At 45.0% G+C, this 15,439-nt stretch overlaps 1 protein-coding gene across 1 annotated transcript in view; it reads left to right on the top strand.

Moving 5' to 3' along the window:
* RAB21 (RAB21, member RAS oncogene family) overlaps positions 1–15,439 on the top strand; it is a 368,664-nt gene that overhangs the window by 132,395 nt on the left and 220,830 nt on the right. The window contains exon 2 of the mRNA XM_069629386.1: positions 13,333–13,392. Coding sequence (XP_069485487.1) covers positions 13,333–13,392 — 60 coding nt within the window. The remainder of the gene's footprint in view (positions 1–13,332; positions 13,393–15,439) is intronic.

The raw sequence follows: 15,439 nt of genomic DNA, 5'->3' as shown, positions 1-15,439 counted from the left end.
ACTTAATAAAGCGAGCATGGCATTAGCTACACTAAACTACAAAGAAGCCATACTATCTACAAAAAAAGAGACCTATAATGAACGTATCGAACTTGCCCAATCTAACACCAAGGAGCTCTTCAGAATCCTAAAGGAATTGGAATCTCCCGCCCCTCCTCCAGACACCTGCACTAAAGACAGCTCTTGGTGCACTAACATCCAAGAGGCCCTTCTGGGTAAAATCACCATGCTCCAAACTAAATTAATGGAAAAAAAGTCTGCATTCTCTCATAGTACAGCTTTCTCCTCAGGTTAACCACAAACTTAATATTTCCCCTGTGCAACCATTCTGCTTCTCACCCCTCTCCACCTCTGAAGTTGAACACATCATCAACAGCCACAAACCAACTAATTGTCAGGGAGACTCCTGCCCTGCCACTATTATCAAAGAGGCCTCTCACAACCTGGCGCCTTTTATCACCTCACTCATAAACTCCTCCTTCAGGACGGGGTTCGTCCCGGATAACCTCAAGGATGCTTGGGTCATTCACCTTCTAATAAACCAACACTGGACACCAACATTCCCACTAATTATAGGCCAATCACCACTGTACCTTTACTTCTAAAAATTATTGATCGCGCAGCATATCTGCAGATCCGAGATTATCTCGAAACAAACAACCTCCTGGGGCTAAGGCAATCCGGCTTCCGCCCTCGCCACGGCACAGAAACTGCGCTGCTAGACTTAAAAACGCAAATAGAAGATTTAAAAGACAAAGGAAAATTGGCCCTCCTACTTTAATTAGACCTCTCCACAGCATTTGACCTAGTCAACCATCAAATCCTCTGTCACCACCTCAAAACTGCTGCCAACTTCTCCAAGAAAGCCACAGCCTGGATCACCTCCTTCTTGGACAACAGATCCATGAGGGTCTTCTCCCCTACCGCCACTGCAAAACCCTCACCTGTCACATGTTGAGTCCCCCAAGGTTCATGTGTGTCCCCGACACTCTACAATGTCTTCACAAAACCCTTATTTGACATACTGGATCGCATGGGGACATACTGGATCACATGGGCGTCACGTACACTAATTACGCTGATGATACCCAAATCCTTATTCCCATTACAGGCGATTATAAAACTGACTCACTAGCTATCAACTCTATCTATCAAGTCATCCAGGCCTGGATGGTGCAGCACGAACTGTGCCTAAACGACAAGAAAACCGAGCTACTCATCTTAGGCTCACCTCATAAACTCAGTAAACTTGACCCTTCCTTCAAAGTCTTCACCAACGATGGCAACGCCATCAAAGTGACCAAGGACACTAAGACATTAGGCATGTACCTCGACTCCACACTCTCCTTAACTAGACAAACCAATGCAGTCTCCTCAGCCGCATCTTACACATGCAAGCTCATCACTGCCTGCCTCCCCTTCCTATCACCAGCCAACTGTACTACTCTAGCCAGGACCTTGGTCCTATCCAAAATGGACTATTGCAATGCCCTCTACTTAGGTACCAACCAATGCAATATCAGAAAACTCCAAATCATCCAAAACAATGCTATTAGAGCGGCCCTTAACATCCCTAGGACTTCTCACACCTCAGAACACAGACGCAATCTTCATTGGCTCTCAGTTACCCAACGAATCTCCCTCAAAGCTCTGACACTCGCACACAAGTATTGCGAATCGAGCCCCCAACTACCTATCCAACAGGTTCACAACCCACTCAGCTACGAAACCCCTCAGAAGTGCACACGCTAATTGTCTTGTCATCCCACTCTTCAACCTCCAAAAATCTGGTGGCCGCAGTTTCCCAGTCCTTGCTGTGAAGCTATGGAATACTCTCCCCAACCCACTTGGAGCAGAACCCTCATTCCCTGTCTTCAAGCGCAAGGCAAAAGCTTGGCTGGCCACCCTGGACTTGGCCTGACCCTGACCAGAACTTATATCCCAGCATTCTAGGCCGCCCCCGCATAATATCTTACCCTATATTCTGCTCAGACTGTACATCCCCCTACTCCCCTCCCTATGCTTCTTGTACATTATGTACATTCTCATTGTAATATTTTGCCTGTAACCTGTACATCCTGTATATTTTCAAGTTACACGCTGTATATGTATGTAACCTGCCTGTAACCAAAAATGCGCCCTGTTGCCCTTCGGCCTTGTGCGCTATACAAATAAACACAATACAAAATACAAAGAGCTCTGCTGAGGTGAAACTAAACACACTAGACAAGACTAGACCGCTAAGAAAGACAGATCAACTGTTCGTCTCCGTAGCTACAGGCAGAGAAGGAGATCGCGTCTCTAAAGGTGCCATCTCAAAATGGATAGTCATATGCATCCAGCTGTATTACTCGCTTTCAGATAAAACTCTGCCTTTTACGCCAAGGGCCCACTCTACAAGAGGCACTGGGGCCACTCTGGTTTTCATTGCAAATGTACCCCTTGACACCATTTGCAAAGCAGCTACATGGAGCTCTATTCACACCTTTACTCAGCACTACTGCATTGACACTCATTCCAAGACACATACTCAAGTGGGACAAGCAGTTCTCAGACATTTATTTGCTCATGACCCTTCTTACATCCCACCTCCTTCTTCTAACACTGCTCGCTAATCTATGCACAGCATGTGATCTAAGCAGATTCCACAAGCCTCAGAAGGGATACATTACTCACTGTAATCGTATTTCTGATGCTTGTATCTGCTTAGATTCACATGTGCCCGCCCTTCCTCTCCTCTGAGAGAAGGCGCATGGATGCTTGTAGTCTTATCTATCTGCTTGGATAATCTGTACTCGCGCTACTCCTCATGCTACCTCATGTCAGAAAAAATACAATCTGAGGGACCATGGGTACAGTGGACGTCACACTAGGGATAGTATTACTGGCACTCCCTGTGTCAACGCCCATTTTCGAGTTTCAAAAAACAAACTGTAATACTCTGCAGCTTCCACTAGATGTCGGCCTATGCACAGCATGTGAATCTAAGCAGATACAAGCATCAGAAATACAATAACGGTGAGTAATGTATTGTGTGTGTGTATATATATATATATCTGACTGGTTCGCTTATGTAGTGCTCATTCAACTAAGAAAGTGTTTAAATTGTAATAAACAATAATTACAATTCATGTTTTACTGGTTTTGTTTGTTGCTGTACAATACATTGCATTGGGACAGGGGCTAGCATGTAACAAACCTCCAAATGGTAAGCATTGCAAATTCTTAAAAATCCCTCTAGATCTGCAGGGTGAGTTCCTTTGCCTACATGCTTGGCCTAAGAGAAATGCATTCGACCCATGGTAACTGGTAACAACATATTTACCAGTGCTTTCTGTAAAAGGGTGCAGATCACCATAAGCATGCTTCATGTTTGGTGCAAGCTGCCACCCAAACGCTTGTCATGCACAGCAGTGACACTTTTTTTAATAAAACATTTTTTTATTATCAATTGGTTATAACATATACAAAACAACCAAAACCAACGGTGAGGAACAAAAAGACAAGGCAGCTACTTCCAATGGGGCCGACACGGCCCGTCTTACAGTAGTAGTATGTCTTGCATCACCATTCTCATGGAATACACAGCAGTGACACTCTTAATTGCCATTTACTGCAAACAGTTTGTTTTCAGTAAGTGTCAAAAGTTTCAAACATCCCCATACTCGCCAGCAAGGTAGAGTACCATGCAATTGGTACTCGCACTTCATAAAATCACCTTGCCAATGAGAGTGGGCTTGTTGCTTTTGCTAGCCCCAGTACCCGCTAACAAAATAGGACTTGCATATCATATCCTGCAAAGATCGGAATCTGGATTTAATTATGTGAATCTAAAAGCAGCTCCTAGATATTCAGCATCACCCAGTAAGCAGGAGCACCCTCTGGGGAATGAGGACCTAGTACTTGGTGTGTGACAGATATAACTTCCACATAACAAACCAAACTTATGGTCCATTATGCTATTACATTTCTTCGATTTGTGCCCCAATGCTTCATTATACACATTCCCAGACACACAACAGCTCATTTTACATAGATTCATCTGTTATCAGATGCCAGGAAAGGGGATAAAAGGTGATTGGCGGTCAGTGAGGTGCGTTACTTGTGCGGATCACTTGTGGTTGATGCGACCTGCGTCTTTGTGCGTGTCAGTATTTTAGGTAGAGAGATGTTTTTAGCATTTCTGAGCAGTTGGAAATGGATGCATCAGATCTCGGCTTGGCGAGGGTTCCATAGCTGTGCCAGGCTATTTTTGTAACGGTAAGCAGATGTGTTGAAATTTCAGTACAGTTTGGTCAGTGGTGGTTGAGTAACTATTGAAGGAATTGCGGGCCTGGTGCCATGAAAATCTTGATGGGCAATGCAGAGGGATTTGAACTGGTAATCCGTGAAATGTGCAAAAAGCCTAACAGATCTGGTCTCTTGAAAAAAGCTGAAATAGTAATTGTACCCCTACATTTACTCTGCATTGTTATTGTGAGGTAGTTCATGCCAGAGAAACTAAGCTCACACGTTTAGGGTGGTAGCAAAGCAGAGGCAGCTTATGTCTTGTCGGGTTACCAAATTGAAACTTATGCAGATCCTTCTGGAACCCTCTGTCGTACACCTAGACAGTGGGACTATGATCTCATGCCCATTAGTCCATTCATTCCTTTACTCTGGTCTGTCGATGCAGATGTCAGTTGAGGAGATCACGTGACTAGTTCCTCAGAGTGCCCCCAGCGGGCTCATTAAAACAACCCTCAACATCATCTTCAGGGTGCTAGTCAGGATGTCAAATCAACCAACTTAAGTACTCCTTCCGGAATTCTATATTTTAAAAAAAACTGATTTTATTGATTTTTATAATTCAACAGTAACTTCAGTTCCCCCCAACTCCCTTGACCCAGCCTCCTCCTCCTCCAACCCCCCACCCCCATTGCTGGTGTGGATTGCTTCTTCGGTAGTGATATGGAGGGCTTTACATATTGTCCAGGATATTGTGCGGGCACCATTGTAGCATGTAGTCGCTCTGTAAGTAGGTTAGGATAGGGCCCCAGTCTTTCCGAAACATTTCGGGTACTCCTTGAAGTTAGTATGTCATCCATTGCAGTGAAACACATCTACACACTTTATGCAGCAAGTTGTTTCCAGTGTTGGGCTATTGTCAGTCATGCCGCTATCGCTAGGGTCATCATGCCCCTTTGTTGTGTTTACGTGTGGGACTTTTGTCCTAGTATCCGCAGTCCCGCCATCCATATCTTGTCCTGTAGCTGCTCTGTTTCCTGCATAATTTTGCCCACTTGGGATTTCACTTGCCCCCCCAGAACTGCTTGAGGTTTGGGCAGCTCCACCATATATGCTGCCAGTCCCCTTTCGTGAAGCATCCTCTCCAGCATGTGTCGCTAGTGGCCAGGTACATTGCGTGGAGTCTCTCGGGGTGTAATGCCATAGTAGGATGACTTTCTACCACCTTTCTCTCACCTGTATCGAACATGCCAGTTTTGGGATCATGCTCTATGCATGTTACCATTGTTGCTTTTGTAATGGGTTCGCCCAATGTACTTTCCCAACGTTTCATATAGTTCCATTGTATTTCCTACCCTTGATCATTTAGAAACTTGTAAAAATGAGATACCATCTTTTTAGCACCTGTATCCGATGCCATGTAGGTCTCAAACGGTGTCAGCTGCCTCTTGGCTGCTTCTTTTATGGGGGTAGGTGGGTGATCCAGTGTTTTAGTTGGGTGTATTTAAATTCCTCCTTAGCCGTTATCCCCAGTAGTTGCGTGCATTCCTGGTATGTTATAATAGATTGCCCCCTGTACGTATCTCGTATCTTACAGCATCCCGCTTGTATCCAGTTATGTATTCCAGTCCATCCCCGGCTGAAAGTCCGGGTTCCGGAACATTGCAGCGAAGGGTGATGGGAAGGTTGTTAATGCTCCTCTTTTGACCACTGTGTCCCAGGCTTCCAACCCAGCCCCCACAACTTTGCTTCTCTTGGTGTTAGGATGTCTAACATTTGAATTTCCAAAGAATTGACCAATGTTGAGAATGGATCCACAACTGCAACAATTATTCCAAAAACCTCTGACTTTTGCGTACAGAAATAGCAGATCACTGCGCAAGAGTCTGGTGAAAGTAGAAGTGATGCCACCCCCTACTTTGATTCAATTTAAGGGCACAGTGCCATGTTACAGTTGCCAACACTGCAGTAACATCATTTTGGGGAATAGCATTGCACATCCCCACTCAAGGAAACCCATTCTATTGAAACACTCCTGGAAGTGTGATGCACATAATGTGATCTATTCGTTGAAGTGCCCCTGTGGGTTCTACTACGTTGGCATGACCACTACGAAGGTTAAGATAAGATGGACAGAACACAAGTCCAACATAGGTACAAAATACCAGAAATCTCCTGTGGCCATGCACTTGGTGGAAGCATGACACACTATTGCACAATTAAAATGTGTTCTCCTCAAGCAGGTATCAGTGGGTAGCGGGGGTGGTGACGTACAACGCAAATTGCTGCAATGAGAAATTCTATGGGTAGATCTTCGGGATTCATTGAGCACTAGGGGCATGTACACTGACTTTGACCTGATGAGTTTTGTTTATCTGCTTGCATTGCGGAACACTCTGTCTCAACAGTTTTTATTTGTAGATTGAATTGATTGTACTTAGTACTGGAAGTGTTTACCCAGCCGACCGTAACATCCATGTGCTGGAACTTATGCAATGTGTTTCTAGTTCGCCGCAGTATGATGTTTATTGACCGCTCATGACTAGTTCCCTAGTGTCCCCTTCTAAGAAGTTATTGAAGTGCCATGCAGGGTGAGGTGGAATAAACATGTGGGCTGTGTCTCAGGTACCCTTGTGTGCCCCCCTAAATAGTGGTGATGGCCCCTTGAGCCTATAAGAAGTTTATCCATTTACATGAGGTACACTCTGGTGGAGGAGGGTTTGACATGGGGCACACCGCAGTGTTGTGTGCCGTGGTTGTGCCCCCATGCCTGCTCCTCCACTCTCCCCATCTCCCCCTACTACAATTGGGCATCCGATTCCAATGATATTTTCCTCGGTCCTGGCGGCTGTTGCCTTGACAGCGACGCTTGGCTGGGGCCCACACCAAGATGGAGGTACGTCGCCATGACACCTAGCGTCCGTGCGCGGGTTAGTCATGGCGACGTTACTAACAGTGCCTCAATCGAGCCACGCGTGTGGTTGCAGTCTGATCGTCTGGGCACTCTGGATACAAGGTACGGCAGGCGCGCTACTATGGCGCTTTCTACAAATACTGACTTGTGATTGTCAGACTATAGATTTTAGAGGTACACGTCCATTTGCCTACGGCGACTCATGTCCTGTTTGTACACGAGATGTTGTTCTAGACGCACGCTGCACCCAGAATTAGTATGAACCGATACCTTGATTTGGCTCAATTCAGTATTGCATATCACGCTACATTTTATGATGATGTAGTGGACACAATATGTAGGGCGGCAACACTTAGACTTCCGTCTATTCTCTGTAACGTAGCCTTGAACCACTTTTGCATACTTTCTGCAACGTAGTTTGAACCACTGTATAACTCCGCTCTCGATGAGCTGGACGTATTCGCACCGGGTTATGGTGAACTTTACTTGCCTAACTACTGGCACTGAGTATGACTGAATTTAGTCTCCCCTTTATTCCTGCCTCTCTATCTTTACTATAGAGTACCACTGGACTGCATTCCCTTGATGCCCAGTTTACCAGGACCTCACTCTGAAGATTGGGTGAGTTATCCTCTGCCCTTGTGTTTAGGTATACGTTAGTATGCATTTTAGTGCTTTCTCGTCCTTACTACATTTATTAACCCTTACAGGTTTGAATTTGGCCCTTGCTACAGAAAAACAGAGGTTAGTACGACTCCAGAATATAAAGAACATTGTGATTAGGACCCTGCCTGGCCCGTGATTGAATGTTCATTTTTTATTACTCTGTAGGGCCTCTTCAAAGAAGTTAAACCGACTAGGAACATATAGCTCACACCCTGAAGATGGATCTTTGATCCGAAACACGTTGGTCATATGAACAGCGACAATTAGCTATTTTGATGCTATAACGATTGTATGATGAACTGTGGGAGACCCATGTGTAAATATTTGTAAACACTGGAATCTATACACATATTGCAGCAACCAGTGAATTTGAGTTTGTTCAAACCTAACCAAGTTAGTTAGGATACTATTTTATGTTTGTAGGTATTAAGCACGTCTGTCCATTATGTGTATGCCTACCGTTATGGTCTTCGACTTTATCTGGATTTAACATATGAAGGATATCGACGTTGAGGATTTTGTTTGAATAACAATAAATACCATTGTGATCACTTTTTATGAAATGTCAATATAAATTTTCATTGAAATGTGATTCTGATCTAACTTTTGAATGCTAAAACCGTGTTGACATTGAAGCAAACGCCTGCCTTCACTGCAGGTGAGGCTATCAATTTTGTGATTGAATGAACTACATTGGGACAATTGTCCCCCCAGGAGTGCATTTGGGCCAACTGTGTAGCGATAAATAGTTCTGGTTTTGTCTTGTAACATTTGTTTAGCCATAGTAGGTTTGAGAGGGGGAGCCTACTACCGCCCTGTCTTGTCTGGTCCAAATGTGTTGGGGAGATTGCGCTACCCATTCCTTCATAAGCCTTAGTTGTTCTGCTTCGTAGTATCTACGAAAGTGGGGGAGATCTAACCCACCTTTGTTTTTTTGCGCTGTTAGGGTCGACATCGCATTTCTTGGGGGTTTGTTTCCATTCAAATGTGCTCACCATTTTGTTCAGTTACCTGAAGAACGATCTCTGGATCTTCACCGGCAGCATTTGAAAATACGTGTTTTCAGTAAGACTGGCATTTGTATAACTGTTATCCTCCCCCACCACGTGTTGCTAAGAGGGTTCCACTTCGCTAGGTCTGCTTTTAAACTTGCCAGGAGTGTCGGATAGTTAGCATTATACATTTGCTCAATTGAGGACATTAGTTTGATCCCTAGTTAAGTAATCCCTTGTGGAGCGTTGTTTAATTGAGTAGATTGGGCCAGCTTGTCTACAATTGCTGGGTCCTCTGTTAAGTTTAATATTTCTGTTTTTTGTTTGTTTTGATTCTGGAGATGGAGCCAATAGTTCCTTAATCAGTTCCGGGAGTGTGTTTTCTGGGGACGTTAATGCTATCAGCATGTCATCCGCAAAGCCCATGGTTTTATGTTCGTCTCCCCCCATCACTATACCCTTCACTTGTTGGGTTTCCCCAATCCTGAGCAAGAGCGGCTCCATTAATATGGCATATAGTAAGGATGAAAGTGGGCATCCCTGCTTGGTGCCTCTGCTCAGGGCCAACTGTCTCGACAGTGTTCCGCTCAGGGCAATTTGCAACAAGGGTGTGCTATAGTTAGCTTTGACCATTTGCATATAGTACGCCCCTAATCCCATGCTTTCCATGGTGTGAAAGAGTTGTGACCACTCCACTCTGTCAAAAGCTTTCTCCACGTCGATAGACCCGAGGATGGATGGCATGTAGGTTTGCTCTGATTTCTCGATAAGGTGGCTCACTCTGCGTGTGTTGTCTGCAGTCTGCCTTGTAGGTATGAATCCCGATTGGTCAGGGCCTATAAGATTCGGGAGAAATCGTGCAAGTCTCTCCGCCAAGATTTTCATGTATAGTTTTGCATCCAGGTTGATTAGGGCTATTTAGTCGGTATGACCCCGTGAGAGTTGGGTCCTTTCCCGGTTTGGGGAAGACTACTAGTTTTGCTTAGTTCATGGAGCTAGTCATGTTCCCTTTGATCCTGAAGCTATTAAACAGGTTGGTTAATTTATGGGCTAGCACCTCTTGGTATTTTTTATTGAACACGTCCTGGTAACTGTCTGGACCCGGTGCTTTGTTTTTAGTTTTTTTTTTTTTATTACACTGAGGACTTCCTCCACCTGGAGATCCCTGTCTAGTAACATCTCATCTGCGTCTGATATCTTGGGGAGAGTAAGCTGCCCTAGATATTACTTCTGCCCACTTGGTTCGTCTGATTTATAAAGGGTTTGGTAATAGTCCTGCAGTATTTCCCCCATTTCCTCCGTAGCAGTTTGTATTTGGACATATTTGTATTTTAATTTCATTATTGCTGCCCTCCGCCCCTTTTCTCGTAGTTTCCTTGGGAGCAATTTGTCTACCTTCTTGGTGTTAATATAGTATCTATGTTTTAGTCGTAAGAGCGCAAGTACTGCTTTTTTGCTTTGCACCATTCCCAGTTGACCTTGTATGCGTTTCAGGGCTAGTTTCACTTTCCTACTGGGGTTTATTGCCTCGTTTTGTAGGTAGTTTAGTTTCCCTTATAATTCTTCCTTCCATCTGTTTTGCTGTTTGTCTCCTCATGTTTTTATAGCTATTGGGTCGCCCCGTAGTACCGCTTTGAATGTGTCCCAAGCATTATCCTGCGGGGTTGCTCCTGTGTCATTTTCAGTGATTTAATCTTCAATCTTTTCGTTTATTGCTGCCTCTATCGAGCTAATATGTCTGTTGGTAATTTCCATGTCCAGATCTCTCTCTGCATCCTGTGTATATTGAATGTTGCCGTTATCGGGGCGTGATCAAGAGGGTGATTGGCTTATGGGCGCGGCCCGACAGTGAGACACACCAACACAAGTCCTCCTCTGCTGGCTGCCATCTTGGAATCCTCCGGAATCCTATTTTAATGTAGTCCTTTCTTTCAACAAAACACAATAATAACCATCAACAAGACTGAGGCGAGCGGTGGAATGTGGAAGGGTTGGCCGATGCTTCTGACCGACCGACCCTGGTGGATTTAGTAACCTCTGTGCCCATAGTTAAAATTCTAAATAATAGTTCTTGATGAATTGGACTGTTGACAGAGCTCTCCAGTCCAGGCTCCCTCCTTTGTCTCTTCTCGCCCCCATCCAGGGGTTCTTTCAGACATCTTTGCCCCCTCTGGGGCTCCCCTCCTGTCTACGCCTCACTCTGGGGGGGGGGGGAGGGATCTCTGTCTCGGTCTGTCTCTCTCTCTCTCTCCCCCCCCCCCACTCTGGGGCGTCCCTCTTCTTTACTCCCTGTGCCCCCTCAGGGGTATTTCTCTGCTGTCGCCACTCTGGGTGTCTTAGCGTCTTTAACTTGCCTTCCATGCCAGCTGAACCGCCACGTATCTCCGTATATTGAGCGTAGTGGCATTGGCTCTCTAGAATTTCTCTTATTGGGGAGCTACTTATGTGACTGTTCAACTGGGCTCTACGTCAGTCTGCGGAGGCTAGTCTACCTTGGTCCCGCAGCACACTCTTCAAGGAGTCACTTATGCAACTCCGCAACTGGACTATGCGTCGCCCTGCCGTGGGTCTGCTTCCTCAGTCTGGCAAGGACCTTCAATGACTGAGGAGAAATTAGTGCTCAACCCCCTGGAGATGTTTAAAGCGTACAGTCTTCACAGGGGATTGGACACGGGCAAGGCGCCAAATCGTTCATTACAAAAGGGTGTATGTCCTCATTGTAAAACCTAGTCTCTGGATAACCTATAAAGGTATTAGTAATAAGGGAAAAGGGATGGTGACAGGGATTTATCAGAGTCTCTGTCCTCAAAGTGGGAGTCTCTGCAAAAGGGATCCTACATACCCTGTTCCCTCAGAGGTGTTGAGTAGCAGGCTCCACCTCCCTATTCCAAAAAGTGGTGGCTCTCCCTTGGGGAGAGGTGGCTATCTTCCTGTATTCTTCCGACTTAACACGAGATGACTCTCTGAAGATGATTTAGGTTTCATTGGCATAGTTTTAAAACTTGACTCTGTATCAATAGTTTAGTTTCATCAGTGGAGACGTAGTTAGTGAAGAGGAGAGGGAAAGAGCTGAGCTCTTGAGAGCAAAATGAGGACTGTCCCGGTGATACCGGCTTCCTTTATCCTGTTGATTGTGTTTGTGTAGACCTCCACGAGAAAGGCAGCATATCGGTCAAGGACGATCTGTGTCCCTGAATTGTTTTTGGCAGATTGTTCTTTCCGGTTATCAATGATGGGAGATGAGGGCAAACTTGGTACTTTTCATGGGATAGACGCCTCCCTCGGCGTTGCCAAGCAAGGCATTTAATTCAATGTATTGAAGTAATTCCAAACTGGCAATCCGGGGTAGCAGCTTTTCCTGTAAAGAGTTGTTGGAAATGAGGCACAAGTTGTCTATCTCATTATGGTGTAAGGAAACGTTTGCGAGCAGCTTTGGTATGTGCGATGATGTATTCTTTGGGAACCTTGGCAAGTTTCAGTAATGTGTTGAAGAGTGAAAGGAAATATTTAGTTAGCTTTCATAGTAGTAATTCCTTGAAGAATGAAAGGGGGCATAGTTCATAGTGGTGGACGTGGCTAGACTTCATCATGTCTGCTGGGACTAAAATAGTAATTGGGCGGTAAGTGACTTGGGCTGAGGCAGGTGACGGCTAGGCATGCCCAGGTGTTTATAATAGGCATGTGGGGACTAAATTCTTTAGAATGGCTGTGTTTTTGGATCTCTTTGCATTTGTTTGTGTAGAGATTGTCACATGGGATTGCGGAATTTGCCCATTAGTCTCCACTGCTTTCTGTGGTTAATGTGAAATGGGGATTTTCTTTGTGTAATGTGCATTTTGATGTTGTGGGACATGAGTTTCATTAGTTTCAGTACGACTGTGGGAAAGCATGTTTGTGTCTGGGGTGGTGGTAATTACCATGTGCACTCGAGCACAGTAGATCTTCATTTTCAATAGATTGGAGGTGGACCGTTTGCACTGATGGTTTGTTTAGGAGTTTCTGTACAGTTTGGGCGAATGTTCAGACGCGGCAAGCACTTTGCTGATCAAAATCCAAGCATTGCTCTTGTAATGTTAAAATATAAAAATATAACTACATTAATTTCGCCAGTTGTAACTTTTTGAGCTTTTAGTTAATCTTTGTTCTCGCAAGCAAGCACTAATGCATTTTATTTGTTGTGGTTCAAATTCTTCAAGGGAGAATAAGCTATTGCCTCTAATTTGAACACAGAAGCAAAATTGTGCACATTCCTGAAGTGCCCCCCCCCCCCCCACAAATAAGGGTGTGAAGTTTGGACAGTCGGTTATGAAGACATTTGAAATGCCCATAGTTGTAGCAATAGTTGATGGGTCTTGGTCCTTTTGGTTATTTAAAGGAGCATATATGCTCCTGGCCAGAGCCTTTTGAATTGCTCACTGTTTGTTTTAACTTTACTTTTAATGAAGACTTAAAGGTGTATGCTGATTCCCTGTATCCGTGCCTCTGGGATTTTGTAAGAGTTGATGCTAACATTAGTTTTTTGCTTTCTCCCAGGCTTCCTTTCTAACAAAGAAGTTGAACATCGGAGGAAAAAGAGTAAACCTTGCAATTTGGGTAAGTCTTTTGTGACATTTGAGCAAGTTTGTTGAACGTTTTGTGGGCCTACTAAAAGGAAAAAAAAAATTATTTCTGTGTAATGTACATTAACAATTCTGAGAGACACAAGTGAGAATTGTGCTGTTTCTTCATTCTACTCTATGGAGTGTAAGGAAGGCATGGTATCAAACGGTGAAGACAGACTCAAGTGATCCCAGTTCAAGGGTTTTTATTGAACTTCAAAGGGTTGGATGAATGCCTATCTAACCCTAAATTTAAGGATGGGAGCAAGCTACAACCATCAAAGTAAAAATAACTTGGTCATAGGGGAGTTTTGTCAAAATAAAAAGGGCCTATACTAATAAACATATTACCAATCCTTACTTCTAAATACAAATGGTGTGGGAAAATGATGTATGCAAATGAGTGTTCAGAAAATAATAGGTCAGAATGACTTCAATGTTCCTTTCCCCATGTTTTCAGCATGGGACAAGGTGGCACACTTAAGCTTCGAACACAGTTAGGATTCTGTAGCTCGAAGATGCAATTCAGGACATACGTTTGGGCTTTCTTTGACAAAATCTTTTCCCCCCAAATAAAGTGTCTTGTTTGCAGGATGCCTGGACACATACAAAACAAAGCTCCTTCTCTTCTTGAAGTTTTTTCAAAGTTCACAAGTTTTGGGCTTGGACCATGGATCTCCATCGTTCGGTATCGGACCCCTTATTCACACGTTTCCAGATCTTCCTCAGCCGGGCTCGGACCTGTTGTTCACAATTCCTTCTTCCTTAGATAATCAGACTATTGACTGTGTGAGGCCTTTGCTTAACCTCTGAATGACCACTTCAATGTATTTCACATTTATTCCTTTGACACTTCCACGCACCAGGTTTCTTTTGTTCTCTGAAACTCACTGGTTACAGTTCTTATTTAGCCTTCAGTCAGTGCATCGCCAGCAGCTTGCAGCTTGCCTTATCCTAGTTTGCTGGAGATGCATCTCACTAGCCTAGCCACAGCCTCTCTCCAGCACTGAGTCGGCGTCTCAGCTCCGCTTTCCCCTCCGGTATCTCAAGGCTTCTTTTCTGCACTCTGCTTTCCGGGTCCTCTCCATTTCTTCCCAAAAGCCCTTTGGGTTCTCGGACCCCTCCTTAATGTTCACACAAGTCTCCTTCAGCCAGGCTCAGACCCCTCTGTTTTCAGAAAGGAATGGTTTTGGACTTCCAGTCCCAGAAATCCCAGAAAGCAGTTCATTGTATTTTGCTCCCATTTCACCAGCTCTCCGAAAAACGCATTTTTGCGATTTGTGTGCAACAGGAACACAAGGGGGTGTTTGACTGAAGTTAGGGCTCCTACCACCTGCCCCTCAAAGGCCTGGGCCCTCCAGTTTCACCCAGGGGAGGAGCTCTGATGTGGGTGCCGCCAGGCAACCCCAGCTGCCCCTGGTTTGGCTCCCTGGAGGTACAGCTCCCACTGCAGCCTCCCCAGCACACACAGGTCCAGTGTATGGGCAGTTATTCCTCCTCCAGGCCTGCCAGGTTCTCTCCAGCACGATTGGTCTCCCTCTGGCTTTTCTGCACCCTCCAGCATCCCTAGCACGCTCAGTGTGTTCCTGTGCTCTGCTTTTTATACTGGCAGGGGGTTTTAAACAGTTTCAGGTGTGGGTGGTTGAAAGGGGAGGCCTGACTCTGCCTGTCTTTGTTAATGGGACACGATGGAGACTGCCCATAGATATCCATGGTACATTGGTTCCTATGAGCAATCTTCATAGCCCTGTTCCCCCGCTTCCTCTTGGTTTTAGTGGTTTTCGCAATTGGGGAGGCTGAAGAGTGTAAGATTCACAATAGCTTGCTAGGGTTGGGAAAGAATAGGATGTTTGGTTATTGGGGAAAGGGGACTACCGCGTCTCACCTGTAAACATCCCACTCCCAATTCCTAAGGTCCCTCCACCCAGGTTATCCTCCTGCACTGGTCCACCCCCAGGCACTGGATCCAAAGGTGATGGCTGTGGTCTGGCCACCTGAGCAGAGGATCCAGTGGAAAAAGAAGTGAGAATACCCTTGGGTTT

This window comes from Ambystoma mexicanum, chromosome 12, assembly GCF_040938575.1.
Source record: "Ambystoma mexicanum isolate Mex_15411 chromosome 12, UKY_AmexF1_1, whole genome shotgun sequence".
In the NCBI taxonomy this organism is placed as follows: Eukaryota; Metazoa; Chordata; class Amphibia; order Caudata; family Ambystomatidae; genus Ambystoma; species Ambystoma mexicanum.
The sequence above is the reverse complement of the archived record's forward strand: the minus strand, read 5'-3'. Positions and strand labels throughout refer to the sequence as shown.